The 26768-nt window shown below is 28.1% G+C and overlaps 1 protein-coding gene across 1 annotated transcript in view; it reads right to left on the bottom strand.

Annotated features, from left to right (window-relative positions):
* Positions 1 to 16599, bottom strand: part of LOC124431080 (cytoplasmic dynein 2 heavy chain 1) — a 24672-nt gene extending 8073 nt beyond the window's left edge. Inside the window, exons 1-33 of the mRNA XM_046978505.1 lie at positions 16565 to 16599; positions 15794 to 15814; positions 15299 to 15367; positions 14940 to 15189; positions 14512 to 14840; positions 13857 to 14019; positions 13583 to 13770; positions 13327 to 13439; positions 12940 to 13185; positions 12503 to 12723; positions 12006 to 12404; positions 11628 to 11869; positions 11180 to 11503; positions 10909 to 10975; positions 10448 to 10784; positions 9610 to 10352; positions 8954 to 9116; positions 8618 to 8837; positions 8403 to 8529; positions 7821 to 8147; positions 7098 to 7379; positions 6745 to 6988; positions 6100 to 6607; positions 5537 to 5932; positions 3904 to 4083; positions 3303 to 3790; positions 2911 to 3227; positions 2354 to 2502; positions 1992 to 2270; positions 1631 to 1863; positions 1000 to 1377; positions 440 to 873; positions 103 to 237 (exon numbers count right to left, since the gene is read on the bottom strand). Of these exons, the coding sequence (XP_046834461.1) occupies positions 103 to 237; positions 440 to 873; positions 1000 to 1377; positions 1631 to 1863; positions 1992 to 2270; positions 2354 to 2502; positions 2911 to 3227; positions 3303 to 3790; positions 3904 to 4083; positions 5537 to 5932; positions 6100 to 6607; positions 6745 to 6988; positions 7098 to 7379; positions 7821 to 8147; positions 8403 to 8529; positions 8618 to 8837; positions 8954 to 9116; positions 9610 to 10352; positions 10448 to 10784; positions 10909 to 10975; positions 11180 to 11503; positions 11628 to 11869; positions 12006 to 12404; positions 12503 to 12723; positions 12940 to 13185; positions 13327 to 13439; positions 13583 to 13770; positions 13857 to 14019; positions 14512 to 14840; positions 14940 to 15189; positions 15299 to 15321 (8505 nt within the window). The 5' untranslated portion in view covers positions 15322 to 15367; positions 15794 to 15814; positions 16565 to 16599. The remainder of the gene's footprint in view (positions 1 to 102; positions 238 to 439; positions 874 to 999; positions 1378 to 1630; positions 1864 to 1991; positions 2271 to 2353; positions 2503 to 2910; positions 3228 to 3302; positions 3791 to 3903; positions 4084 to 5536; positions 5933 to 6099; positions 6608 to 6744; positions 6989 to 7097; positions 7380 to 7820; positions 8148 to 8402; positions 8530 to 8617; positions 8838 to 8953; positions 9117 to 9609; positions 10353 to 10447; positions 10785 to 10908; positions 10976 to 11179; positions 11504 to 11627; positions 11870 to 12005; positions 12405 to 12502; positions 12724 to 12939; positions 13186 to 13326; positions 13440 to 13582; positions 13771 to 13856; positions 14020 to 14511; positions 14841 to 14939; positions 15190 to 15298; positions 15368 to 15793; positions 15815 to 16564) is intronic.
* Positions 16600 to 26768: the final 10169 nt, after the last annotated feature.

Here is a 26768-nt window from a genome sequence, read left to right as displayed (position 1 = left end):
ATTTTTTATTATTATAAATTTCTTTTTCTTTTTTTCTTTTTTTTTTTTTTTCTTTCATACGTACGTAAGAATATAAAAAAGATGATCGAATAATGTTTTTACCTTTCGTCGTGCCAACTCGGCGCTCTCTCGTTCGGTCACGGCTTTTAAATTAGTCATCTCGCCACGTTGCCCCGTGGCACCTCTCATTGTTGCAGTAATCTTTTCTAAAGCCGCATTAGCTCTTCCTTTTTCAATCTAATAAATTAAAAAACGTATATCCTTGTATTATTTCTACGTCGTAATTTTCGAGAAAATGTAATTATTCTTCCTCGAGAAGAGATAAGAGGATGAAGAACGGAAGGAAAGGGATGGGTGGATGGTTGGTGGAAGAACAAAAAGAAAAAAAGGAAAAAAAAAAAAAAAAGAAGAGAGACCAAAAGGAAACAAAGATTAACACCTCAAGCTCTTGTCTTTGCTTAGAGACTTCGTCCTCCAATTTAGCTACGTGTTCGCCGGCTTCTCTTAATCTACTTATACCAGTGCCAAGGCTATTAAGTTTACTTTCAACTTCCTCATTCCAAATTTCACGAAGATATTGGGATGTACAAAGTAGCGCTAAGAAACGTGCCGGAGCTTGTTGCTGCTTAGGAGCTTGGATATGAGCTTTAATCATAACTTGTGTGTCCACAGACGATACTACGGAAGCTTCTGATACGTTTGAATTATATTCAATCGCTAACTCTGTCAATGGAGCTTCGTAAGACCACCATTCGCTTCCAATACTTGGACCAATAATTGCACAGTATCTGAATAATCCAGAACGTGATAATAATGTTGATTTTATGTCACCAATGTCTAGAATAATGACTATACGAAGATAATTGCGGATACCTGTGAAATGATCAAATATTTTTACTTTTCTTTTTTTTTTTCTTTTTTTTTTTTCTTTTCTTTTCTTTTCTCTCTGTATTTTATGTTCCGTTAAAAAAGTTCGTGACATTTTAATGGACTACTTACGATAATAAAAATATTGTTCCAAAGTGCCAGAAAAATCTTCTCTCCTTGATAAATCTATCAATGGTGCTATCATACCATCCAATTCTTCGGTTGAAAAAAGTCCCGGAAGTTCACCCTTCGCGACAACGGCACTGATCAAGATGGACATTCCTTCCTCTCTCATGTGATGTTCCTCGAGTAAGAGCATCGTTGGTTCACCATCTATACCAGCTGTTTGAATAGCACTTTTCATCGAAGCTTTAGCTCGACCAGGTCCCGAATCAACGAATCGAAAAGATGAGAAATTTGCGGCCAATCTTGCGGCTGATTTTCTTCCTGCTCCTGGTCGTCCAGTTAATATAATACCACGTAAACGCGTCCCAAATGTCCAACATATGCCTTCGATCAAATTAAATTCAAATACAATTATCAAATATTTCGCGCCTGTTTATAGATTACCCTTCATACGCGGTCGATAATCAGTTACCGACGGAGTATGAGGTGTTGCATACAAATAGGCGTCCCATCTATTTAATATTCATTATAATAAATAATTATAAAGAATGGATATTATGTACGATACAATTATTAATGATCTTATGATAATAATCATTAATTGTATTAGGTCAGAATCTAAATAAATATTTATTACCAGCAATCATTTGTAAAAGATGGGATGTAATTGTTGCCTGTATTGGTTCGCCTTCTCGAGCACATTTGGCAGCTACATTTATTATATTATTTTTCCAATTCTCTTCGACAATAGGTAACAACTCAGTATTGCCAACCTTCCAAACGTAAACATCGTTGATTGTTGTATTTTTTACTTCTACCATTTTAGCAGACAATACGGAGTCCCAGTTGACTCGTACTTTAGCTGATAATCTGAACGAAAATACAATAAATTGATACTCTCTTTTTTATTCGACGTTCTATCTTGAAAGAAAACAAAACAAAAAAAAAAAAAAAAGAAAGAAAGAAAGAAAAAAGAAAATATTTACAAAACGGATTACTTAGGATAGAATAAACGTCGGCCGGCATCCAACAGATAAGATGTAACATCTTCTATATTTTCCGGTGTTAAATAATAACCAAGACAATCGGCCCACAAAATAAGATCCTTCGGTGTCCACAAGAAAGAAAATTCTTTAGACATATTCATCGACTGATAAGCTTCAAACATAGCCGTTGCCATCTTCGAAGTCCAATTGTCTATTAAATCGTCATTTTGTTTTAATGCATTTCTCAGATGAAGTTCTAACATAGCAATCGTCTCTTTCGAACTTGGAGACCTTAAATAATATTATCATAGAAAAATATATAGATACGATCTAATTATGATTTTTTTAGTTCTTTAAGCAGTAAAATAACCAACGGTAGATAATACGTAGCCATAAGACATTCTAATCTTGGATGAAGAGTAGTAATAGAATCGGCAGTACAAATTAATGTTAATGGAATTCGAGCGAATTCCAAATCATCCTCGTGAAATCCTTTGTCCTGAATTAATTCTCTCAGCAATTCCTATAAAAAAAAAAAAAAAAGAAAAAAAAAAAAAAAAAAAAAAAAAAAAAGAAAAAAAAAAAAGAAAAAAATTTTGTGTTTACCATCGATGGAAGATGATAATTTGTATTTTCTTAACACGTTCCGTGCCATGTGTACCACCGGTGGTACACGTTAAACTTGATCTTCAGGCCACGTGTACCATCGGCGGTACGCGTTAAACTTGATCTTCGCGCCACGTGTACCATCGGCGGTACGCGTTAAACTTGATCTTCAGGCCACGTGTACCACCGGTGGTACACGCAGTCATTTCTTTTCTTTAGTCAAAATATCAAATGGCCTGAAAAGTCAGGCAAAAATATGGCTTGGCACGGAACGTGTTAAAAAAAAAAAGAAAAAGAAACAAAAAAGAACCATGCATGAAATCACCTGCATCTCTTTGGAAGCTAAATGTATATCCTTAAGTATTAGAATAACTCGTGAACCATTTCTAGGTTTATAAGTTCTTCCATTAGAGGATGAATCCAAACGAACGCAAGCTCGTTTTAAACGCGTAATAAGATCTTGTGCGCCATAGAGAGATGATCCTTGTATTAAGGTCGACGGTGCATTATCCTTATTTTTTATAAATGATAATGCAGCAGCTATTAGGGTACTTTTACCGGTCCCCTCTTCACCTCGTAAAATAACGGGATAATCATTTTCTATCCAGGGTAAAATAGATGCTAATGCCCTTTTAACGGGTCCTAAAAGTAAATGATAAAAATGAATTGAACGTCATATCTCATAATTAATATATATAATATTTATATGATCATTACCTGAATATAAAATAGGTCCTTCCTCTATCTCAATCGAATGATATATGTCAATGAAAGGTTCTAGTCGATCGGACTTTTCATTATAAATAACGTCGAATGGTTTATCAGGATCTGGACACCAACAATCCGTCAATTGATAAATCAAACGTGCTAGATTATCCCTAAAGTTTTGATTTTCAATTTGTCCGCAGAATCCACCGATAAGTGCTTCCGTACAAAGCGTCTGCGTATGTGCTTTACGTAAATGATATAAAACAGAATTGATCAAACCGGAAGCTGATAATTGTACTGCATTGTTTGTCTTGAGAATTTCATTGATGCAGGTAGATAAATGTGCCTTTATATTCTTTCGAACGTTAACGGGCAAATCCTCGACATTTATGGCAAATAGAAGTGAATCCGGATCAATCGTTCCAAGATGGACGACGCCTAATCGTGAAACTGTAGCTGGACTAGCACTTCCCAGCTTATGCGTCTCGAATATGAATCTGTTTTGGGTTTTTTGTTTTTTATTTTTTTTTTCTTTTTTTTTTTTTTTTTTTGATCAATTAACTCGTTGGGAATGTTGACGATAAAAGATAAATATTTTAGATTACTTTACCTTACACCGTTTCCAAGTTTAACACCAACTCCATTAGGCAATGTTAACAATCTATTATCGTCCAAAGCAGAATTTAATGCTTCCGCCCATTCTGGTTCAACGTCGCCATTGAATATTATCCAAGTTGAACTTTCACCGGCTGTTATCACTGCGCTCGATAATAATCCTTCTTTCCATTCTCTTAGGGAAAAAAAAGTTATTAAATGTTAAGTGGAATTATAAAAGTAAAGAAATATTAAAACAAAGAATATTTTTTAAATTCAAAAAAAAAAAAAAACAAAAAACAAAAAAAGAAATATTTCAAGATAAGAATTTATTTATAACATAATATAATGTATAAATAATTATTAATGTATATATTTAAGTTATAGAATATATTTATTGATTAATTATTATTATTTGTACATATTAAGCAATATATATATATATAATTTGATTATATTATATATATATATTTATTATAATATAATATATAGAAATAAAAAGTAATTTTTAAGAATTTTTAATATAATAATAAATATTTTAGTTTTTATTTAATAAAAAATTATTAAAAATTTTTAATTTAATTTTTGTTTAAAAATTAATTAAACTTTATATAAATACTATATAATTTAATATTAAAAAATTTATAAATAAAGTAATATTTAAATTTTATTAAAATTAATGAAAGTTAGAATAAGATAAAAGTAATAAAAATAGGAAAATTTAGTGCCAGCATCAGCAGTTAGACTATTTATTTAAGTTAATTAGATATTTTATATAGTAATTATTTTTAAAAATAAGTTTAATTAATAATTAATTTGTTTGGTGAAATATAATAAATTATTATTCAAATTTTAAAAAATTTTAATTTTATAAAAATTATGTAATAAACTAGTATTAGATACCCTATTATAATAAATGTATAAATATTATAGAAGAAATTAAATGATAAATCATTAAATTTAAAAGATTTGGCAGTATTTAAGATTTAGAAGAACCTGTATAGTAATTGATGATCCACGATAAGATATATTTAATTTTTTAAATGTATGTGTATTGTTGTTTTTAATATTTAATTAAATTAAATAGAATATAATTTATAAAATTTAATAAAGTAAAATAATTCAATTCAAAATATAGTTTAATTAAGATTAATATGGGTTACAGTTAATTTAATTATTGGATTAAAAAATTTAATTTTTTTATGAAAATGGATTTAAAAGTAAATTTAATAAATCAATTAAATTGAATAATAAATTAAATATATACAAACAAAGTTTAAGTATAGGAATATGCCTATTGATAAATATAGATATTATATAGAAAAGATTTTGGTTTATAAAAAATAATTTATTTACAATAAATAGAATAAGAGAAATATTAATTAAAATTTTATATAAATTTATTAAATAAATAATTATTTAATAAAATAAATGATTATAGATATTATATAAATAAATAAACAAAAATTTGTTTTATTAATTATTTTTAAATAAAGTAATATAAAAATTGATAGTTAAAGTATAAAATAAGAATAAATAAAATTAATATTATTGATAGTAATGAAAAAAATATTTTTTAAGAAAGAATTAATAATAATTTATAATATATCATTGTTGTCCTTGTAATTATTAAGTAGAATGAAAATTACCTTGTTTCCGGATCAACGCGTCCCAAAACTCTTGACTTTGGTACTGCACCAGGATAAATGAGACACTGATCTATCGGTTCACCAATTTTCGACATAGCCTCGGCTAATAATTTTCTAATGATCGTCTTTCCGCTACCAGGTGGTCCAACGATAGCAACGCCTGTTCTACTTTTTAATTGATCGTACAATTGTATACACTGATCTACGATATTCTTCGTATAATTTCCAGACTCGCATAGTTCTAACAGGGCTTCTCGCAAATCTTTTTTCTCATTGGACATTTCGTTTAACGTATGATCTGTATTAGGAAAGACGTCAACTAACAATTCGAGAAACTTTTTAGCATCGTCCTCAGTTAATTTCGATAACGTTGAATCTTTTATCGCGATCAATAGCCTGATTAAAAAAAAAGAGAATATATATATATATATATTAGGTTGGAAACTATGAAATGGGCGTTGAATGAAAATAAATAACTAAATAAAAACGCCCGTTCCATAGTTTCCAACCTAATATTTACAAATGTTTAATATATAATAATTAATTAAAAAAAATGTTAATACCTGGACGATTCGTCGAGATGATTGGTCGATGAAATAGCATCGATTACCGATCTAAGTGCTCTAAGGCCCCAATCATAATGCGACTGTTTCGAAAGTAAATTTTGAGATATATCAAAGGTTTCGACCAAACGATTAGCAAGCATGGAGGATTCTAAAAAGCCAGCACATTCCAACAATGCTTTGATGATATCAAATTTATCAGGATGAGCCATGCCAATAGGTCTGAACAATCGAGCCAATGAATCTGGAAGTCTGTGACGTCCACCATATTCATTATCAGCTGGATTCATTGTAATAAATATGCAACAGTGTTGATCGAGATTGACTCTTTGATCGCCAAGTAGAACTTGATTGGATCCATCTCTTACAGCTTCTTGAAGTGGTCTAATCAACATAGCTACGGCGCTCAATGTTTCTTCCTCGAGACGATTAAATTCGTCGAAACATCCCCAAGCACCGGCTTGAGCCAAACCACCTAATATTCTTTTCATGCTATTTGCGTCCATACCTAAATTAAAAAAAAAAAAAAAAAAAAAAAAAAAAAAAAAAAAAAAAAAAAAAAAAAAAAAAAAGAAAGAAAAAAATCCCTATTTCATTACAATAATATTATATTAATTATTAACGATACTATTCTTACGGACAAACCTTCGTCGCAATTAAAGACAATGACCAATCTACCCAATATACCACCGAGTGCTTTAACGCTCTCAGTTTTACCAGTTCCAGCTGGACCAGTTGGGCTACCACCTAATCCAAGTTTCATAGCTTGGGTCAAAGCCAAAAAACATTTCTCAGTGAGCGACGTCCAAACTAAACCAACAGCTGCTCCTTGATATTCAAAACGATATTGGAATTCTGCAGAGGCACATCTTATCATCGGACCCTTGTTCTTTCAAAAATGTAAACATTTTAAATATCCATGAATCATATGTGATTATTCAGATAAGGGAGATAAATTTCCTTAGTTTAAAAAAAAAAAAAAAAGAAAAAAATCTTACCGTTCTATAAGTTTTCAATTGTCTGTACCAAAGCCACGACGTAGATTCACCCCTCTCAAGAGTATTCAAAAGCGTTCTTGATATCTCGAGATGATGAACGGTATCGAGAAGTAATCCGCGTGCCTTTAATACCATCAATTTATCACCAATGTCTTCGAGACCCCTATATCTGGCTCTTTGAGTATCCAAAAATTCTACCAACTTTTTCAAACCCAAATTACCCTCCTTCAAAGCTGCCTCACAACGTTCAGTGAATCTGATCCTTTCGGATAATAAAAGTATCTGTAATTATCATCGATATTTTAAAAGATCTATTAAATAAACGATACTTGTACATTCAATAATAATTTGATTTTCTTTTTTTTTTTTTTTTTTTTTTTTTTTTTTTAGTTTTTTTTTTTTATAATAATAATAATAATAATAATAAATTGAACAATACAATATTGTTGTACAATCCTGTCATATGGTTTTATTTATTAGGTTGGAAACTATGAAACGGGCGTTGTATGAAAATAAATAACTAAACAAAAACGCCCGTTTCATAGTTTCCAACCTGATACTTAATATATTAGGTTGGAAACTATGAAACGGGCGTTGAATTAAAATAAATAACTAAACAAAAAAGCCCGTTTCATAGTTTCCAACCTAATATATACATATAAAATATATATTATTTATATTATTTGTAATCATTAGATTATATCCAATAATTTTCTTCCTTACCTGAGTTGGATAAATCGATGGATCAGGCGATGAGTCTATTAAACATTTATCAAGACTCTGTCGAAGAGTATTCCTTATACTCATTTCAAGATTATTCAACCATATTGGTAATGGTTCACTGGTATCGATAACATCCGATAAATTTAATATTTCACCCTCCGGTGAAATTACAGCGATCAAACTGTTATTATCATCTCTTATCACCGATCCAATACCTTGGTACAATTTTGGAAGATGAGATTCCAATGCTTTACCACTACCTGAGACTAATTCCAAAAGATCTTCGTCGCTCAAAAAATATAAACGAGGATAAGAGGATCTTTTCTCCTATATTATTAAAAAAAAAAAAGAGAGAGAGAGAGAGAGAGAAAACAAATTAATTAGCTTAAAAAAAATCATTTTAAATACGTTAGATGTGCGTAATGATGCGTCGCGAAATATTATTAAAAATTCATCTTGAAAAAACAATCCCCATAAAATTACTACCATTAATATATATATATATATATATATATATATATATATATTAAAGCAAAAAAAAAAAAATAGAAAAAAAAACAGAAAAATAAAGAAATAACATGCCTCTAAAAATTCGTCGAGACTTCTTTGAGATCTATCGAGTAAATCCTTCAAATTAATTAACGCCGGCAAAGGTAATCTTCTAATGGATGATACTCGAGGATCATGCGATACTTCTCCCATAAGATATCTAAAAAAAAAAAAAAAAAAAAAAAACAATATTTGTAAAATCATCGATTTGTTAAAGATCATTTTCATTATCTTTACGTATAATTTACCTAAATTCCTTGTCCGTTCTCGACCATTTTCCAGAATCATTTGGAGCAGCACCGCTACCATATATGGGTTCCAAATAAACCCATTTTCTTTGTACGATACTTAATATCTTTATACGTTCTTCGATCTCCGATAAACTGGTCTCGCATCTTGTTGCTCTAGCCTGAAATCTTTCGTATCCCGTAACACCTTTTGCACCCTCTAACAAAAGATGTAATTCACCTACAAATAAGAATTATTCTTTTTAATAATAATATAGAATATAAGAAAATAATTTTTAATAAACGTACAAAAAAAAAAAAAATTAATAACAATTATTTGAGAAAATATTTCAATACCTATCTTAGCCAAAATGTTGCCATATTCACCGACGATATAAATAATCGAATCTTTACTGTCCTTTGTCTGTTGAATTTGAAGACCTGCCGATGTCTCCCAAGATTCTAATTCCAATATTGCTTGACGTATACCACTTTCGGCAGCTGCTCTCTTTGTAATTTCCTATAGAAAAAAAAAAAAAAGAAAAAAAAAAAATATATATATATATATATATATATATATATATATATATATATATATTAGGTTAGAAACGCCCCGTTTCATAGTTTCCAACCTGAGGCTTAATATATTAGGTTGGAAACTATGAAACGGGCGTTGAATGAAAATAACTAAACAAAAACGCCCGTTTCATAGTTTCCAACCTGATACTTAATATATTAGGTTGGAAACTATGAAACGGGCGTTGAATGAAAATAACTAAACAAAAACGCCCGTTTCATAGTTTCCAACCTGAGGCTTAATATATTAGGTTGGAAACTATGAAACGGGCGTTGAATAAACATAAATAAACAAAAACGCCCGTTTCATAGTTTCATAGTTTCAATATATATATATTTTTTATGCATGATGGATACGATGAGATATGCATTTCTAATTTTTTTTTTTTTTTTTTTTTTTTACATAGGATTCCAAAGAACAAAAATATTTCGTTTACCTTAACGCGATCGACATTATCACGTAATTTATCCTTGATATCAAGTATATGACCGAGGGTCAAATCGCGTAAGTTTCTAATGTCATTCAAACAAAGGATAGATCTCAATTCCGTCCAATGTTCCTCGGCTATTTCATCACCGCGAAGAAGTTGAATCCAATCTATGGCATCTCTTATCTCACGTAACCTTTTACCAACGTATGTTTCGATCATTACGTTATTCGATGATACAATATCGTCGTCCTTAGAATTATGATCCTCGATTGATTGCAAACGGATTCTGGTATCCCATGAATCAAGCCAATCGTGTAATCTCGGTAATCTCCTTCTAGCGACGGCCCATTCTTCGGCCCTTTGATTATCAAGTTCCTCGAGAAATTCAGCTTGAAATCTGCAATTTGATTCCTCGGCATCTAACTGTGCTTCGAGCTTACTTAAATTCACCGTATCGTCCTCGATGATATCGTTTAAATCAATACCGATCCTTTGACAATCTATACTCAGGCTATCCTTTTGTTCCGTTAAAGTTATCCAACGATCTCTCATAGATGTTATCCAATCGATACCAATAACGTCAGGCTTTTCCAACCACTTTGTTTCCCATCTTTCGATCTCATCGCGTAATGCTATTCCACGATGACGCAAATTCACCTTAGTGTCCTCCAATTGACGCGTTACCACCGACTTATGTTTTTCCAAACGATCGGCCAATTCTTCCCAAGCTATATTTGCCGTATTAACTCCTACGACATTACAAACAAAATTTTATTAAAAAAAGAAATTAATTAATTAATTAATTATTTAATTTGTATCCATAACTAAAAAAAGAAAAAAATACCTTCCAATTTTTCACTTGTCCAAGCTGCCAATACTTTAGTAAGACCAGCAACGGCCTCCATTTCACTACCAATTCCAGAATACTGTTTTTGAATACGTTCATGAGCTTCATTGGCCAATCCAACTTCTTCAACATTGTGCGGTCTCCTTTCTAATTCCTTTGAAGCGAAGGATAGAAAATCAACGATTGCAACTAATCTTGAGGAAGCCTCGACACGCAAATCCGAACACAAACGTTCCCAATAACGACGAGATGCCGATTCTAAATCGTTCCTAGTCGTTCCAGTGTCAATGCTTATACACCATATTTTTACTTCGCTACCTCGCAATTTACTAACCTGAATTAACAAAGAAAAAGAAAAGAAAAAAATAAAATGATACGTACATATAATTAATTTTATTAATAATTAATTTATGATATATATTTATTTATAATGATTTATCATTATCATTGACTATCACCTCTTGTGCCCATTGTTTAGCGTCCTTGAAAGCTCTACTCCAATCATTCGGAGATGCTCCCTTTAATCTGTTGGTATATAGAAATAAAATTTTCCCTTTTCCTTTTTTTTTTTTCTTTTTTTTTTTTTTTTTTTTCCTTTTGCTTTCTTTTCGTCATAATTTTTTTTTTTTTTTTTTTAATCACTATTATCATACTCAAGCAATATTAATGAACTATTTAACAATGGGATAATTTATAAATGAGATCTTGAATTTTTATGTGCATACATACTTTTCACCAATGTCAATCCTCGCTGGTGCCGCCAAGTTCAACCATTTGATCCTAACGGATTCCATAGCATTTAAAGCAATCTCAGCTTGCTTGTAGACTCCGCCAAACAAGTAAGCATTTTTATGAACTAAATTACCAAATTGAGCGTGCTCGACATTACCAACACCACGAAAGTTCATTGGAATTGATAGAGAACGTCGTATACCGGAATATATTTTCGCTCGAATTTCTTCGAGAGTAGGTCGCCATTGTAACATTCCATCGCGGAATATTAATTCGACCTTGAGCTCTGGTAATTTTCTTAATAACGATGGCAGAGCTCCACTAATCATCACGAATGAGAAAATAAATATATCAGTTGGATTTGATTTTAAAAGTTAGCCAAGTCCATTTTGTGAGGAGTGGGGAGGGGGGGAAACAAAAAAAAAAATTATAATTAACTTCTTACCTATAAGCAACGCCCAAAGCTTTCAAAAGCTGTCGATCCCAATGCAATTTCCAAGCAGTCGTATTACCATATTCAGCTTCGACGTTATCAACGATCATTCTCATATTCATCAATGTATCCTTCCAAATATTCTGATTACCAACGAGATTGATAGCCTCGCCTTTGAATAAATTCGAGACCAATTTGCGCAAGTTCGTATGCTTAGACGCTAACTCGGCATTCTGTCTTGCAAACTTCGTTACCTGAGAAGAAAAAAAAAAAAAGAAAAAAGAAAAAAAAAAGAAAAAAGAAAAAAAAGACACGGTAGTAAATTAAAGAAAAAATTCTTACGAATCAAACAACGAATCTTAATTAATAACTAATTGTTATTATAATTACCAATTCTCTTAGTCTGTTCGTATAACCATCAACCGCTTGAGGATCTGACCATACTACACCCGATTGTTCCTTTACACCTCGTGCCAATTCCAATGCCGTGGTTAACATAAGAGGCCTTTGAGAAGGCACCATACGATCGCCTATGGTGTTATGGAAGGTCGCAACTTGTTGTAAAGCTCTTGCTCGACCTGCCAATAAACTGGCTCTCTCAACTAAATCCCTTATCTCTCTTGGTAATTCAATGCCTTGTCCTGAAAGTGCTCTGGCTTCCCTGATCAATGTCATCAATCTAGGATCATAAGTAACTCGCATAAGACTTGTACCGGTTAGCTCGATAACTGCCGAATCTGTACCCAAGGTTAATTCTTTTCTAGCAACCGCATCTTTCGTTTCGTTCACCTTAACATATTTTATATCATTTATTATTAATTTATTACAAAAAAGAAAAAGATATGGGACGTGTGTATATATATATATATTTTTTTTTTGTTTTTTACCCAAGACTCTACAAGATACTGTCTCTTTCTTTCAGCATCCTTTAAAGCTGTTGTAACTTTTGATACGTTCTCTTCGAACGCCGGTAAATCAGCTAAAATTTCTTTACCAAGTTCTATTAAACTTTCTAATCGCATCTCTGACAATCTCGCAGTTTGAATTTCCTGAAGTATCTTAGGAGTATCCAAAAGATCATCTGTATCCGGTCCAGCGAGGCAAGTTTCTATAAAAAAATAAATAAATAAATAAATAAATAAATAAAAACGTGACTATGTCAGCATAATTAATTCGTATTATTATTATCACTATCATTATCATTATCATTATTATTATTATTAGGTTGGAAAGTATGAAACGGGCCGTTTTTGTTTAGTCATTTATTTTCATTCAACGCCCGTTTCATAGTTTCCAACCTAATATTATTTCAAACTCTTCTTACCAATCAGATCGTCGTATGCCAAGAGCAAAGCTTCACGTTCACTACGAAGAGCTGTTTTTAAAGCATCCCTTTTCATAAGATCGAAATACCTACGAAATTCCTCTAATAATGAATTAGGCGTTTTAGCATCAGCGATCTGAGCCTTCAACTTTTGAGCAACCAATTCCTCCGTTGGTATTAAAGTCTCTTCGACTTTGCGTCTCATTCTATTCCATTCGATATCATTTTCATCCTCGCCATATACCACTGATCGTGATTATAGCAAATAATTGAAAAAAAAAAAAAAAAAAAGAAAAAAAAATAATAAAAAATAAAAGAATTATATGATACTTGTAAAATATAACTATCTTGAAATATAATTTCAAACGGACACGCAATATTATTCACCTTTAATGTCTTTAAAATTTTGAAGAAGATTGTCTGCGTCGAGCCGTGCTCTCTCGTCAGATGTTAACAGTTTCATCAGTTGACGATGCTGAGCACGTAATTCGCTGAGTTGTCTGGAAAATATTTAAAATATTAATAATAATAATAATAATAATAATGATAATAATAATAATAATAATGATAATAATAATAATATTTGTAATTCGAAAAAAAAAAAATATTAATAAAAAATAGAGAAATCTCTCCTAAGTTGTACCTAAGCCTTCTACCAAGTTTCGAACATTTTCCAGGTACAAATACGGTATCTTTCCAAGGATGAAGTGAATGATGAGGCCAAAAAAGTCCTGTTAATCTCTCGCTAGCGTTCACCCATTTTTCGCATACCATTGCACCCATCGTTACTGTATCTACTCCAATATGACCTTGATCTTGATTCAGATTTGTCTAAAAAAAAATTGATAATACGTACATGTATCATAGGTAGAGATTAAAAAAAAATATATATATATAAATAAAAATGTATGTCTCACCTCGTTAACAAGATTCTCTACAAGCATCACCGTCTCATTTCCAATTATATCCAAAAGTAATTTCATACGTTCCTCTTTGTAAACTACATTGCCTAATTTCCAAACATCATCGACAAAACCTGAAATCGTTTCGAGCGATTCCTCTAGACCGATAAAACCATCTCTGTATTGTAAAATAACATTTCAATTAATACATAACAATTTTTGATCAGAGAAAAATTGAAATTTTTGATAATATGAATCAATGTAATCCTTGCTTATTATAATTGACTTATGATTATTCATTATTAATTGTATTTATTCATTGATTTTTAATAATCATTTGTGTTTTATATTAAGCCTGAAAATATCCAATACTTCAAACAGCGTCGATAATGCCGCTTGCAAGTGCCATCTATCGATAAGAAACTTTCTTTTCAATTCTGATTGGTAAATAATACCACAGTACACAGATGCATGACATGTTGCATATCATCAAGGGTTAAAAAAGTTTCGTACTGGATGGATAACTCCCGCAAGCGACATTATCGACGATAGAAAACGAAATATTTGCCTATCTTAAGGCGCAACTTAAATAACATATTTTTTTTTGTTTAACCATTCTTTTTTAAAATCCTTTCAAAATATAAAAATAAATAAATAAATAAAATCAAACCTCGAAACAGCCGCATTCTCAAGTTCGTTTCTAATATCGTTCAATATTTTTGCAGCCTCATCGAAAGACGTTTTATCTCTGGATCGAGTCGCCTCATTGCTTCGTTTTATCCAAAATGCTTCCTCCTCGGTAATGGACGTAGGTGGACGTGGACCGAGAAGATCCTCTTCTAATTTTTTCAAAAAAGCCGGATTGAATCCAGATGATTTAAGAGTAGGAGCCCAAACTTGTCGTAGAACTTCGATAAGGGCAGAACCTTCGCCAGCTCCTATCGAAGTCACTTGTACCAAATCATGAAAATTTTCTTCCGTAACGATCGACGCCGACAGCTAATAATGAACGAACGATTGAAAAGATTTTATTTCTTTGATTGATTTATATATATAGAAAAAAGAAAAAAAAAACGTACGTTTGCGTATAATAATTACCTTGAAAAAAACCAACGTATTCTTTCCAGCAATTAATTCATTGCTGAGTTTCAAAGGGATTTCATCATTCTCGGGTTGAATTGGTTGAGCACAAAGAGTTCTACATGTAGAATGATTAAAAAATTTGTCTAAAACTGGCGAGGACCATTTTTTATCCTCTTGAACAGGTACACCGAAGAAATAACCAGCTGTCGACACTATGAACGATCCACGCTTATCGATCACCACCATTTTCTTGATCTCAATCCTTCTATAATATCAACAATTTTTATTACATTACTCGAATGTCAATATAGTATTATTTTTATTGAGTTCGAGAGAAATACGTGATGCATATATGTTGTAAAAATGTATACTACGTGACATGCTCGGGAAGTCTCATGTGTTTGTCCTTGCAGCTTGCTGATCGTTCGAGTTACCACGACAACCTAGTAGAAAACAAAGGCATTAACAGCACCCAACTTCCTATTAACACGTGGATACTATCACGTGATTTTATTTCACAAATTATATGGTTAATATTTTTATATTTAAAAAAAAAGAAACACGACTTCTACTATATTTATATATATATATATATATATATATATATATATATATAAAATAATACATAAAAACTTAATTAAATAATAAAATTGAATACATTATAAAATAAATAAATACTTAATAGTAATTAATAATTAAAAATATATAGAAAAAAAAAAAAAATATATATATATATATGTGTGTGCGTATACGTGAGTATTCAATATATAATTAATTAGAATTAATATCAATCGACATTCAATAATAATTTCTTAATGATAAATTTATTTGTATATACTTGTATGTGAAAAATAGAAGAAAGTACTTACATGATTGTTGCTATTGAAGGTCTTCAAGTCCTCAGAATATAGTTGAATTCATAACAAGAGTTGGAATAATAAACAAACAAAATTGAAAAATTTATTAATATAAAATAAGATTAAAATTGTATTATTGATTGTGTATATATGATAAGTGTATCTATATATATAATTTGTAAATGTGTCTATAGATTCAATATATAATACTATATATATATATATATATATATATATTACGTTAATATTATTTCTGACGTATTGCGTATTTATTTTTTGATTTGTAGGTTTTTTGGAGAGCTAAAAATATATCGACATTAACAGAGAATAAAATTAATTGCGTTCGTAAAATTAATTGTACAAGACGTATCGATATTTGTATGTGTCTGTAAGGAGGATATATATATATATATGTACATACATGTATGTGTGTATGTATATATATATATATATATATATATACATAATATGAAAACCGTATATAAGACGAAATTCAAATGAACGCGACTAATTAATGAAAGATTATTAATTAGAATATCATTAAAAGACGAGAAAAGTAACGATATCGCGAAAATATATGAAAGAAATTCGAAATAAATAAGCGTTTTCAAAGGGGGCGCTGAAACATCGATTTTATTTTTACAAATATGTAAATATCTATCTTTTAAATGATATTTCAATCACGAGTTGTAAAAAATATTAACACAACGTGGAAATCGAATTTTTATCAATCGATTGATATATAAATCAAGGATGTACGTTAGAAAAATATCTAATAATTACCTGTAATCAACGAGACGACGAAGTTCCGATGCAACCGGTACCACGAAATAATGAAAAATGATGGAATCACCGGCAGCATAGAGACTAAACTCGCGCGTGCGCAGAAGAACACTATCTGTTCACAATGGCTTCCAAGAAATTTTTCTAATTTTTCGATCTATTATATGAAAATATCGAAACGTTAAAAGTACGATATACGAATTTGAGAACTAATTAAATGGATACTGTGTTGATCGAAACTATGAAAATTGATCATTAAAATTCGATATCTATAGAAATATAGATTGAAAAACACGACAAAAGAAGAAGTTGCAAAGAAAATTGTCGATATATATGAATGAAAATTATTTTTCAAACAAAGCAAATATCTTTTATTCTCAACATTATAACAACTCGTTTACGATGTCGATTGATAAACATTTATTTGGATTTTTACTATCACACACAAATTCAAAAGTTCGTTGATTGGTTGCATCGAAGTGAACGAAAAGCGGTGCATATATATCGCATGATTAAAAAAAGAAAAAAAAAAAGAAAGAAAAAAAACTATTAGAAATTTTATTAATCGTTAATAGTGAAATTAGATACGTATTTTTTTATTTGCTAATTCAAATGGATTCTTACTTACGCACACTAATTCGTCGTCACACGTACTTACGTAACGTCTTCTTTTACAACGTAAGTCAAAACTACGTAAAAAAATATGTATTATATTACATAATTACATATGAAAATATATAATTTGAAAGTAAAGTAACGAAATAGATAATACATATTTCGATTTTAAAATTTATATTGAAAAATTATTGAATAAATATTTATTATAAGGATTTTTTTTTTCTTTTTTACTTTTTTTCCATTTTACGCGAAATTATCTTTTCAGATTTTTAAAATGTTCTTTTCCTCGTGTGAAAATATTCATCCGTGAAAATAACTTATATTCATCCGACATGATTTCACTATGTAGAAGATTACAAGGGTTTTTTCTTTTTTTTTTTCTTTTTTTTTTTTTTCAAGATCTGAAACAATAATTTCAGGTGGAAAAAGAAAATAAAAGAATATCTTCCGAATGAGAATTCTTGTCATCATAAAAATTGCGACTTTGAGAATTCCTTGCAAACAAAAATTTCTTTGCAAACACATTGAAAGTAAATGCATGAATATTTTTTAACTCGTATATCTATTTATCTATCGATCGTTTAACAATCGCTATTGAATTTTCTTAGTTAATAATAAAAGCTTTTTAAGGACAAAAAGAGAATACGAAGCTATTGTTTGCGAACTAAATCCTTCGGCACTTTTGATACTCCTTCGGTATTCTTCATGAGACAAAAGAAAATATTTTTTATGTGACTTCTGTGAAATGTAACGATCGAAAAGTAGAATCGATAATTCAAATTTTATATCTATATGTGGGAAAAAAGTTGATAGAGATCGATCGATATATTTCTTTAAAAAAAAAAAAGAAAAAGAAGAAAAAAAAATGGTATTATGCTTTCGGATTTGTATCTCTCTCTCTCTCTCTCTCACACACACACACACACACACACATTCTAAAAAGAGATCATTTTCAATAGAAACGTTAACCTATGAAAGGAGAACATTTTGTATTTTTAATATTTTTATAAAAAACATTTGTATTTTTTATTTTATTCATTTTATTTTTTTTTTTTTAACATCTTTACAACGATGCCTGAAATAAGTACACGATTTCTTTATTATCATTATTTTATGCGCAGTAACCGAAAAGGAAAAAAAAATGTAATCGGATACCTGTCGAAAAAAAAAAAGAAAAAGAAATTTCCGTTATTTTCTTTCCTCGTCGTTCCTAATTATCCTCTCTTTTCTTTTCACATTAGCTATATATACATACATATATACATATACGTATATATATATGTATATATGTATATATTATAACGGCCGAAAGTAACGACCGAAAGTAAAACGTAAAAATTTAAAAATTAGCAAGAATTTACCCAGAATTCCATATAGCAGAGCGAAAGTCAATCCTATTGGTTATTGTCATTCTTTATAAGAATAACGTTACAATTTCTTTGAATAAAACTGATTGGTCTATATTTAATAAGGAACAATGGGATTGGCTGATATTTTTCGAGATGCCTATTATTAATCTATCGCGCGAGCGTATTGGCTACTGAAATATCAGACCATCGTGAAAATTATTGCTTACTTAGAATTTTGACCGTTGTGGAAGGGGTTGGAGGAGGTGGAGAAGGTGGCGAAGGAGGATCGAGAATCGAACATTCTTCTCCTGTTCGTCGTTGGGTATCGATCGTTGTTAATGGTAAGTTCATTTTGCAACGAATAATTATTTCAATATCTTTTGATCGCTTTAACATATATATTATTACTTTTTATTCTTATATTTCATTATTACTTCTATTTCTTATTATTTCAAAATTATTTCTGAATATTATTCCGAAATATTTTGAATAATAAAATAATAATTAATAAAATTAGAATGTTATTTATATCAATAATAATTGCGCTTGAAGATCGCGTTTGAGAATGTGAGAATGTTAATTGCATCTAAAAAAGAAAATTACTTTTTATTTCTTTTATATATATTTATTTCTTTTTTATATATTATTACTTTTTATTCTTATATTTCATTATTACTTTTATTTCTTATTATTTCAAAATTATTTCTGAATATTATTCCGAAATATTTTGAATAATAAAATAATAATTAATAAAATTAGAATGTTATTTATATCAATAATAATTGCGCTTGAAGATCGCGTTTGAGAATGTGAGAATGTTAATTGCATCTTAAAAAGAAAATTACTTTTTATTTCTTTTATATATATTATTTTTTCTATATATTTACTTCTTTTATATATATTTATTTCTTTTTTATATATTATTACTTTTTATTCTTATATTTCATTATTACTTCTATTTCTTATTATTTCAAAATTATTTCTGAATATTATTCCGAAATATTTTGAATAATAAAATAATAATTAATAAAATTAGAATGTTATTTATACCAATAATAATTGCGCTTGAAGATCGCGTTTGAGAATGTGAGAATGTTAATTGCATCTAAAAAAGAAAAAATTTCTATCGAATTTCTATTGAAATATAATGTTCCTTCGTATATATATATATATATATATATATATATATATATATATATATATATAGTTTTATTCTATATAAAAAATGGTTATAAAAATTTGCATGTAAAAATTACATATAAATAATTGCATGAAATAAAAAAATGAATGATGGATTTTTATTGAAATACAAAATTTTTTCTTTTTCTTATAAATGTATATTTCTATTCTATGTAAATATTATAACATTATTTTTTTCTCTTTTTAATTAGATAATTGTCGACTCGTTTCATTGGTACAACTTGTATTGACGCATATGAAAAAAAAAAAAGAAAAAAAAAAAGCAGCCTCTACCAATATTTGAGCCTTTCTTTGAGAGATCATAATGAATCTATACGAAACTTTTGATCCAAGGTAAGAAGAATTTTTATCATATTCCTTTACTTTTTTTTTTATGAATTTTATAATTTTTTTTCTTACATATAATGACGTCACAAACGAAACCGTTAGTACATTGCGCAGTCTACTGCGCAGTGGTCGTTAGTGTAATCTTCAAAATGGTTTTTAGTATGGACGTTTTATTTTTTTTTCACAATATATTCTTACTTTGTTGAATACAATTGTATTCTTTTATTATTGAATAATAATGATTAATTTTTTTTATATGGAACTCATATAATATATATATATATATTATGTTGGAAACTATGAAACGGGCGTTGAATGAAAATAAATAATTAAACAAAAACGCCCGTTTCATAGTTTCCAACCTAATATATATATATATATGCACGATACAAAGAATAGAATATCTAAAGATTTAAAATGCAATAATATGCAAAATAATGCTTATGCTAGATTAATTCTTTTTTTTTCTTTCTTTTATTTATTTATTTTTTTTTTTAACGAATAATTTATTAAAATGATAATTTGTTCAAATATAATATTTTTAAATAAATGGAAAAAAATAAATACACTTTGTGTGTCACTAGAAATATTACTTAACAAAGTTCTAAGAGATCAACAAACTCGCTGAAAAAGATAGAAAGCGATTAAGTTATCGGTTTGTATGTTTATTAATTATTTATGCAATTTTACAGGTTATATATGTCAATAATGGATCACTTAACTACTCATTAATAAACGATTTAACTATTCATAAATGGATGAAAAAATTGAACTGTTTATAATATACGAATAAATTTGCAAGTACAAGACCAGCAAGGAAATAAATGTAAAGATAAAAATAATTATTATTGTACCATTTATCCTAATCTTGGATGTGATTTAGGATGTATTTTTAATCTGTCGTTATCATCCACGAACAGCAGAAGGTAAGATAAAAAATGGTTTAAAATAAAACTGATTATATTTTCAAGTATTAAGTTTTGTTTCATCAATTTCGTTCGTTCTTTATGTATCTTATAAATATTTTTACATTTCATTTGTATGAATATAATATTTATAATAAAGTTGTTTTTATCTTCTTTTTTTTTTTCAGATTGAACGCAACACGTTGACGTTAAGAATTATGGAATAATCCATTGAGGTTGCAGAAAGAAATATATGCATATTTTATGAGAACTTTTAATCTAATTTGTGAAAGAGTTATCATTGTTTTTTTTTTATTATTTTTCTTTTCTTTCTTTCTTTTTTTTTTTTTTTAATTTCTTGTTTTCTTTTTTTATTCTTTTTTCTTTTTTCTTTTTTTTTTTTTTTTTTCTTTTTCAACTTATTAACAACAAAGTTATACTCACGTTCAATTGTAGATACGTCCTTGTCGAACGCATAACATCGTTTCTTTTAATTTAATAACATAATTTCAGCATTGTTTTATCCGCGCGCGTGGACAAAGTAGAGTCAGTGTGTTTACATCGAAATTATTATTTTACAATCACGTGATTGTAACGGTCGCGTCTCACAATGAATAAATTGTGAATCGTTAAGTATAATTTTATCGAAAATTCGCGATATTTAGAGTCAGTGAAAAAGTTAGTGGCCAATAAGGATTAATCTTCAATACATCGTCTGAGCACGGGAGCCGATCTACATATGTAAGTGAATACATATGTACTTATGTAAATTTACATAAATTAAAAAATATATATGTATATTAAACGATTATAATCGTGACAATAATAGTGGACTAACACACACGATTTCTATTTTTTAGGCTGAGGGTCATGGAAACAACACGTCTCTGTAATCAACGAAAAACTATCTGCAAGTATATAAGAAGGAACGTGAGTACCTATTTAAGTCCTTCTGGGTATACCCATCATGTCGAAGGATGAAAGGTCCGAATCGGCACGGGTTATCTCAGTCGTATTGACGGGCAACAGTGACGGTGATGTTAAATCTTTGTTTGAACAATTTAGCTCAGGAAAAACTTTATCTTGTCCACTAGCAAGAAAAAAAAAAGTTTTATTTATTCACTCTTTTATTTTCTTTTATTTATTTATTTATTTATTTATTTATTTATTTATTTATTTATTTATTTCAAAACATATGTCACTAAATGAATGCATGGGGACAAGAAAGTGTGTATCTCAAAGAACGTAATTTTTTGTTCAAGCGATTTTAATCCTTTTTATATTTTATTTAATGACGTTTCAAAATCTCAATCCTATTTATCCTACGCTTGAATAAAAAAGTTCTCGTCTTTGAATTACTCCACCAATTACTTTTGAAATTCAAATATATAATTGTATTTTATCATTTTAATATATACATACATTTTTCATTCTTGTGAAATTCTAAGTAAAATTTGATATTAATTTATTAGATTTTTTCTCATGTACCTATTTAAAAATATCTGCTTTGATAAAATTTAGATAATTTATTTCTTTCTTTTTCTTTTTTTTTTTTTTCTTCTTACCATTATGATTGTGCAAAATAATAAAAGTATTTTATATTTTTATTTAGTTTTCTTTTTTTATATACTTGCTAAAATTGAGAGATATACTAACTTTCATATATGAAGATTAATTTAATAATAATTAATCCACAATTAGCTCAGGGTTTTCAGGTACAAAGAAGCTTTCTCATATGTTTTATTATGTATTGCATGCACGCCTGAATTTATCCGAGTGCCCAGGTGCTACTCGCATGAATAAAGGTTGAAATTTTGTAAATGTTTATTTGTTTAATTAACAATCAATTTTCAGCGACTGTCAAGTAATTAGCGTATACAGCATAAATTCCACAATGTGTGTGTGTGTGTGTGTATATATATATATATATAATATTTAATGTGGAATTTGTGCATATATTTATATAAACAAAAATATTAATATAATATTAATTCCAATTATATCAATTCATTTTTATAAAGTCCAAGATGAGAAATTTTTATTGATAAATATTTAAACAAGAACGTTTAATAAAATTCAAAATTAATATTGAAATAATATGAATAATTATAGGTCCTATTTTTTAAATTCATCAAGCGCTAATCTTGATTGTCGATTTCAGAGAAAAATTTTCGGTACGTATTAAGTATGAGAGATATGAGGGATGTACTAAGCTACGGGTGACGGAGGTGCCCCGGGGCATATCTCCCTAGGTTTAGGATTATTTTTCGCACCCGAGCGGATTCGATTGAGAATCGTGGAGTGATTGTGTTGGTGAGATTGATTTTGCCAAATTTTTTTAAATATAGGGTTAGGTAGGTAGGTAGCATACTTGCTGTGTGAATGATTTAATTTTTTAAGTAGGTAGGGCCCCGGAGTGGGAACGCGCGCGGTCAAATCGCTCGCTCTGGGATTAATATTATTTCTTTTTCTGTTTCAGATTTCATTAAAGAAGAAGAAAAATAGAAAATGACGACAAGTCATTTTTAAACGAATGACTATTGTCGTCATTTTGTCATCTCGTTACTGTGCCCGTCGAAATTTTTCTTTTTCTTTTTTCACGAAACAAAGAGTTTCGTGAACGTGTTATTAACATCAATGTTCTTTTTCCTTTCTTTTTTTTTTTTTTTTTTTTTTTTTTACACTACTGATATGCAATATATTTTTATATTTATTCATTATTTTATGTAATCAATTTGAAATTTCATTAAGTACGCATGAGATACATTGAATATTGCATATTGGTATTATTTACAGATATATATGGTACTAAATTTTGGTACTAAATTTTGGGACCTGCTTAAATATCAACGATGTGTTTTACTTATACGGTGTTTCTTCTGTTGCAGGTGAACCTGTGCGAGACTACTCTGAGGCAATGATACAACTGTCAAACTGACAGTTTCTTTTTTTTGCGTTCGGCAAGATGATTATTTATAATATTATTAATTTTCTTGTCTTTAAAACTCTTTCACAATTAGCAAATGTCTCATAAAATTTGCTTCGCCTTTTTATCCATTGACTGATCAGTAGTATCGACAAACATTAAATATTTTTATTCTAAATTTCTTTATGAATTATATTATATAATTACATTATCGTTTTTGTTTTGTTTTAGGAAAAGATTGAATAGGATATTTTATAATCTGAAGTGAAAATGTTTAAGATATTAATTGAATCTTGTTAAGAATTTCTAGTTTTTATTTCAATACTACAAACTGAAACTTCATTAAAAATTGAAATTGATATATTCATTTAAAGAAATATCTGCCATTTGGATCTCAAGTTAAACAAAATATATAATTCATATATATACACACAAAAATTCAAATCTTATGGAGGATTATGGATTAAAATTGGAAAGAAAAGATATAAAAATGGAAACAGATCATTTGAAAAGATTCTTTTCTATTCTAATGCTTTATTTCTTTTTTTTTTTAATAATTTATATATTTTTATTAATGGAAAAATTGTTTGAGTTTCAGGTGCAGGTTTATTGAAATATAATTCAAATTTAAATTTTATGCATTTTTATCAAATTGAAAAAAAAATGTTACAAAGAACAAAGCTGACTAATTCAAAGAATTTTTCTCTGTTTAGTGCTTTACACACACAAACACATTCTTTTTAATTAATATATGTAATTTATTATTAAATAGAATTATTTGAATTTCAGGTATAAGTTTAAAAAAATGAATTCAAGTTTCAATCTAATGGATTTATGTTAGATTAAACAAAAAACAAAAAGAACTATAGAACTGAAGAAAATTTATTACTTAGATAAAAATATTTTCCTCTTTACTAATGCTTCACTTTTCTCTGATATTTATATGGATTTATGTTGCTATATATATATATGTTACTATATATGTTACTATATATATTCATTTGATTTCAGTTATGAGTTTAATAAAATATAATTAAAATACTAATCTAATTGATTAATGTTAAATTAAAAAAATATATATATTTAACAGGGATATATAGATTTGAAAAATTTCTTGTATCTAAATTTTATTCATTCACTGGATTTATGTAAAAAATTGTGTTCTTTTAATTTCAGGTATAGATTTAATGAGATATAATGAATTTTAGTGAATTGAAAATAGATTTTAAAAAATGACACTTAATAGGAAAGCATAAATAATTTAAAAAATATATGTTTATTATTAAATATATGTTTAATATTAAAACTATTAAAATCATTTAAAAATTTTGTCTTTAGTAATGCCTTATGAATTTTTTAAATATTTATAAATATTTATGTTATTATATATTCTTTTAATTACAGGTATAGGTTTAATGAAATATAATTAAGATATAAATCTAATGAATTGATGTTAGATTAAAAAAAAAAGACATTTAATAGGACAACATAAATAATTTCAAAAATATATGTACCTAAATTATATTAAAATTATATATATATTTATGTAAACATGTTTTTTTTTATTTCAGGTATAGGTTCACATAATTAAACATAATTTAAGAATCAATCTAACGAATTAATGTTAATATGAATAAAAAGATTATTAAAATTATTAAAATCATTAAAAAATTTTGTCTTTAGTAATGCCTCATGTTTTTTTTAAATATTTATAAATATTTATATTATTATATATTTTTTTAATTACAGGTATAGGTTTAATGAAATATAATTAAGATATAAATCTAATGAATTGATGTTAGATTAAAAAAAAAGACATTTAATAGGACAACATAAATAATTTTAAAATTATATGTACTTAAAGTTTATTAATATCATATATATGCATCTATGAAATGTGTTATTTATATTTCAGGTATAGGTTTACATAATTAAACATAACTCAAGAATTAATCTAATGAGTTAATGTTAATATTGATACAAACGTTACTAATACTTTAAACATTATTTAATTATCATCTCTTTTTACTAATGTCCCACTTTTTATTGACATATGGATTTATATAAACATTTGATTTTCTTTTATTTCAGATATAGATTTAATTATATACAATTTAAATGTATATTTAATGAATTAATGCTTGATTTAATAAAACAATTAATGAAACAATATTGATCATTTCAATAAAACTTTTTCTTTTGTCTTAATTTGTTCAATACATATGTATATTTATGTAAACATAGTATTTTCTTTCTTTTAATTTCAGGTATAGATTTAATCGAATATAATACAATTACAAATCTAATAAATTAATATTAGATATGACAAAACAATTACCAAAAAAATATTGATTTATGAACTTCTCTTTAATAATGATTGATTTGTTTTCTTATATGTATTTATGTTATCACATGTTTTTATTATTATTTTTTTTTTATTTCAGATTATCAATTATAGGTTTAATCAAATATATAATATTACTTCAAAATAATACTAATAGATTATTATACGTAAAGTATATTTGTGTATGTGTGTGTAAATTTTATTGCATTAGCTATGTCCCGGGTAGGATAGGCATTTTTCTTTCTCTTTTCTATACTTTTCTTTTCTCTAAGTTCTTTTTTTTCCTCCCTTTCTTTTCTATACATTATATTTTGCTCTTTATACTTGTTTTGTGTTTGGATTTTGTTTTATTTTAATTTAATTTCTTTGAGTTTGCTTTTCTTTCATTTAATTTTTTTTTTTTTTTTTTAAGTTTATTTTCCTTTTACTTCCTTTCCTTTTTAGTTTCATTTTTTCTTTAGCCCGTTGGGTCTCCATACACACAGCAACCTCCTCGTGGTGAGACCTGGGCAATCATTAATATTTCCATTCAAAT

This window comes from Vespa crabro, chromosome 20 (genome assembly GCF_910589235.1).
Source record: "Vespa crabro chromosome 20, iyVesCrab1.2, whole genome shotgun sequence".
Taxonomy (NCBI): Eukaryota; Metazoa; Arthropoda; class Insecta; order Hymenoptera; family Vespidae; genus Vespa; species Vespa crabro.
This window is presented reverse-complemented; position numbering and strand designations above follow the sequence as displayed.